Here is a 5,000-nt window from a genome sequence, read left to right as displayed (position 1 = left end):
ATAAATTGTAAATGTCCCTTGTCTTATTCTTTCTCTCTCTCTCTCTCTCTCTCTCTCTCTCTCTCTCTCTCTCTCTCTCTCTCTCTCTCTCTCTCTCTCTCTCTCTCTCTCTCTCTCTCTCTCCCTCTCCCTCTCTCTCTCTCTCTCTCTCCCTCTACAGCTCAGAACTGTAGCTACACGCTGCTCAACCCCAACGGTACGATAGAGAGCCCAGGTTACCCCTACGGCTACCCCAACTATGCCAACTGCACCTGGGTTATCGTGGCTCAGGAGCACCACCGCATCCAGCTGGTGTTCCAAGGATTCGCCCTGGAGGAGGACTTCGACATCCTGTCGGTCTACGACGGACAACCCAGCCCTGGCAACCTGCGGACCAGGTAAATATACTCCTTTTACTATACTTTACTGGGGTTGCCTTTTTACCCGCCGTGGTAATATAGGTCTAACCGTCTTACAAGTCAGTATTGGTTGGTCTCTTTTGACCAGCATCAACAACCTGCACAGTAGGCACTGTACTCCCTTACTATCTTATCACTTCGGTTTCCCACTTTTCAATCACTTTTTTTTGTGTGTAAATAGCACGGCAGACTGGTAGTCATTGAAAACCTACCACTAATTTTTGTATGGCCATCTCGTCTTTTTACTGAGTGCAAGTTATAGTCTTGATTTTGTTTGTCTTGTCTCAAGCTGTAGCCAATATACACTTTGAGAAAACAATGGCTACTTTGACAGGCTTAAGCTTCCTCCTTGATTCCAACCTACCGTAGATCAAGTGTCCATGTTGTCTGTTTACCAATCCCAGCTACCTACGCACCAGGTGATACACCACCTGACCACTTGTTGTAAAACCTGGCTATTGCTAGTGGAAAATTTGGTCTCACTAGCCACTTTGACAGGTAGTTTATTTTTGGATATTGAATATCACAATAGCCTATATTCTGTTGTTTGCCCCTTGTGAATCAATTGCTTGTATGTAAGCTCAGAGGGAAAAGTATTGTCACTTTTTTATGTGTGGGCCGTGGTTCAAATATTTTAATTTCAAGCCCTGGTGTGTGCGGGTGCATGTTCATGTGTGTATGTGTGTGTGTGCTGCTAAGACTGCTAATACTGCTCAATCTCAGCAACAATTGGTAGCTTAGCAATATAGCGAAGGAGGTGCCAAGTCTACCCCTAAGCAACTTAAATTAACCAGGCCATTCTGACCTAATGCAATATATTGCATAGGACTTTATTATTCTGATCCGTCCTTACTGACTCCTATGACATTTGCTTCCAGCACTATTTGGATTTGCAATGCTGCCTTCATGTTCAGATCCAAATAAAAGAATTCAAATGTTTGTGTGTGTGTGCCTGTGTGTGTGTGTGTGTGTGTGTGTGTGTGTGTGTGTGTGTGTGTGTGTGTGTGTGTGTGTGTGTGTGTGTGTGTGTGTGTGTGTGTGTGTGTGTGTGGTGTGTGTGTGTGTGTGTGTGTGTGTGTGTGTGTGTGTGTGTGTGTGTGTGTGTGTGTGTGTGTGTGTGTGTGTGTGTGTGTGTGTGTGTGTGTGTGTGTGTGTGTGTGTGTAGCTCTGACACAGCCTCTGAGATCTTTCATTTACCTTCGCTTAGAGTAATTCAATACACTAATTCACTGAAATCTCTTTCAACGCTAACTGCCTCTCAACTCTCCTATTTCCTCTCTCCCTCTCATCAACTGCTCTCTCCCTCTTCCCTCACTCTTTTATCTCACTATCTTTTGCATCCCTTTCTCACACCCGTCACTTTCATCACCCATTGGTCTCTCTTTGACCTCTCTCTCTCTCTCTCTCTCTCTCTCTCTCTCTCTCTCTCTCTCTCTCTCTCTCTCTCTCTCTCTCTCAAGAAATTGGCCCAGCGGCCCTTACAGTTCACTGACAACCCCCTGTGGCTGCGTGGTTGGGAGCTGTTGAGAGACAGCAGTACACACACACACACACACGCACGCACGCACACACACACACACACACACACACACACACACACACACACACACACACACACACACACACACACACACACACACACACACACACACACACACACACACACACACACACTCCCGCTTAACCCATCCCATACCTCTACACTCCATTTTAAAGTAACTTCTTGTGCTTCTTATTTCAGAATGAGTCATGGCGCATGGCTGTGTGTGTGCGTGCGTGAGTGTGTGTGTTCATGCATGGATGTGGCAATTCATTCATATGTGAGTCTGTGTGTGTGTTTGTGTGTGTGTGTGTGTGTGGGGGGGGGAGTGTGTGGGTGCGGATGTGTGAGTGAGATTGAGAGTATGTTTGTGTGTCTTACTGAGATATTGTAGCGCTGACTGTGTGGCTCTGCAGTGGTATGTTATCCTGGACTGGCCTCCTTTCTCTCTCTCTCTCTCTCTCTCTCTCTCTCTCTCTCTCTCTCTCTCTCTCTCTCTCTCTCTCTCTCTCTCTCTCTTCTCTCTCTCTCTCTCTCTCTCTCTCTCTCTCTCTCTCTCTCTCTCTCTCTCTCTCTCTCTCTCTCTTTCTGCTGTGTTGTTTTCGCCTTAGGCAAACACCACCCTCGCCAGGCCTGCAAGGAGCAAAAAAAGGCTTAAACAGATTGTGTGCGTGCATGTGTGCGTACATGCTTGTGTCTATGTGTGTGCGCATGTGTGTGTAGTTGTTTGTGCTAGCGTGCGTGTGTGTGTGCGTGCATGTGTGTGTGCATATCTGGGGTTGTGTGTACATATGTGTGCCTGTGTATCTTTATTTGCGACACATTGGGAGGAAGGTGACAAAACAGATTGTTAAATGGCCTTTTATGATCTTTCAGGAGGTCTGGCCAGAATAAATGTGCATATATTTGTTATGCACACCGTGGAGGAATATGCATTTATTTGTTATACACGCTCCAGATAAATGCACATATATGTCTTACACACAATACGTTTAAAAACACATGCTGCTTGTGAATCAAATGAAATGTAGGCCTACATTAGCCCTAATGTCTTTGTTTCAATACATTATATTAGACTTAAAAGGTGTTTTTATTCAAAGTGACTTACAGTTTTTTATGATATATGCAATGCCCACCCATTGTGTTTAAAGTTGCAGTGTATAACATTTTTTAGAAGTTTATTTCCAGAATCCATGCTGCCTATTCAGCTGCCCTTTCCCACAAATACTTACCACCATCATCACATTTTAAATATTCATTATGACTGAAAAAATGCATTTTTCATACATGAAAAGGGGGGTCTTCTCCATAGTCCGCCATTTTGAATTTCCAGAAATAGACATTTTAGCTGCAAAACCATCTATACTTTGGTCATACTAGTAAATAATAGTGTGTTATTTAGTAAGTATTATTTGCACAGTTTCAGAGAGCAGTATAGCAGCAATATTTACTCTGGCCAACATCTTATACATTGCACCTTTAAAGTTCTGTGTTTCTGACTGTGTGACTCAGAGAGGGAGAGATAAAAGGATGAAAAAGGAGGAAAGAGTAGAAAAAAGAGGACAATGGAAAGAATAGGAATGAAGTAATGAAGTGAAGTCAAAGTCCACCTGGGAAAGTACAACTCCCATTGTAATTGTGACACAGCACTACACAGCACACCAGTGCACACTGCACACAACAAATTTGAATGTATGCCTCACCCATGCAAGGGTGCAGCCCCCAATGGTTTCACATGGGAGCAACATGGCGGGACAGTACCATGCTCAGGACACCTCAGTCATGGAAGATGATGGGGTAGAGCACTGGTTAGTTACTCCCCCCACCAACCTGGCGGGTCTGGAGTTGAACGCCCTAACCGCTTACCCATGACTGCTCCAAAGATGAAGAGAGACGAAGAGGTGAGAGAGGACCTTGATGCAGCAGAGGATGGAGGGACAGTGCAATGAAGAGCGGGAGAAGAGATGAATGGAAAGAGGGATAGAGAGGAATGAGAAAGGAGAGAGGAGAGGTCCTTTGCGTATCGGTTCTCTGGCACGGGGCAGGACGAAATGGCAAAAGAATCAGAGGAGCTTGTGCCACCCTGTAGAGAACCTGGCACCAGCATGCAAACACACACACACACACACACACACACACACACACACACACACACACACACACACACACACACACACACACACACACACACACACACACACACACACACACACACACACACACACACACACACACACACACACACACACACACGCACCACACTAGTGAGGCATGAATGGACGTTTTCCAAAGAGAGCTTTGCTTATTGACACAAGCCGCACAGTATGATGATAACACATTTCTCAAATGCACCTGCCGTAAACTCACACACACACACAGACACAGACACAGACACAGACACAGACACACACACACACACACACACACACACACACACACACACACACACACACACACACACACACACACACACACACACACACACACACACATACAAGCCCAAACACACATAACTTTTCTGTGTCATAGGCCAGTGGTTTGTTCGGCAGGAATAAAAATCTTCACGCGAGGTTGTGAATCAGATAGGGGTGATTATGTGTGCGTGTGTGTGCGTGCGCGTGTGCGTATGCGTGTGTGTGTGTGTGTGTGTGCATGTGTATATTCTTGTGGTGTGGATCTGCGCACTGGCGTCTGAAATTAGGAGTGTGTTTTTCTGGAAGTGTTTTACGAGGACAACACTCTGGGCCCTGTACATCACGGCTCCAGCTTCTACTGTGAAGTCCGCCCAGAACCTAGAGTTTTACTATGGTATGTCCTTCTTCTTTCTCACTCTCTCTCTCTCTCTCTCTCTGTCTGTCTGTCTGTCTGTCTGTCTGTCTGTCTGTCTGTCTGTCTGTCTGTCTGTCTGTCTCTCTTTCTCTCCCTCTCTCTCTGTGTCTCAAAAGCTGGTCCTTAGCATTTCAATCAAAGCTCTTTTCATCCAATTTGCTGTTGTTGTGTGTAATAATGAAGGATCTGAATGCTTTTAGCATCTAACGGTGCTGCTGCTGCTGTGATGAAGG

At 45.4% G+C, this 5,000-nt stretch overlaps 1 protein-coding gene across 1 annotated transcript in view; it reads left to right on the top strand.

Moving 5' to 3' along the window:
* The window catches only part of csmd2 (CUB and Sushi multiple domains 2), a 551,148-nt gene that overhangs the window by 72,326 nt on the left and 473,822 nt on the right, over nucleotides 1–5,000 (top strand). The window contains exon 2 of the mRNA XM_063186125.1: nucleotides 161–377. Within this exon, the coding sequence (XP_063042195.1) occupies nucleotides 161–377 (217 nt within the window). The remainder of the gene's footprint in view (nucleotides 1–160; nucleotides 378–5,000) is intronic.

Source organism: Engraulis encrasicolus, chromosome 20 (genome assembly GCF_034702125.1).
Source record: "Engraulis encrasicolus isolate BLACKSEA-1 chromosome 20, IST_EnEncr_1.0, whole genome shotgun sequence".
NCBI lineage: Eukaryota > Metazoa > Chordata > Actinopteri > Clupeiformes > Engraulidae > Engraulis > Engraulis encrasicolus.
The sequence above is the reverse complement of the archived record's forward strand: the minus strand, read 5'-3'. Positions and strand labels throughout refer to the sequence as shown.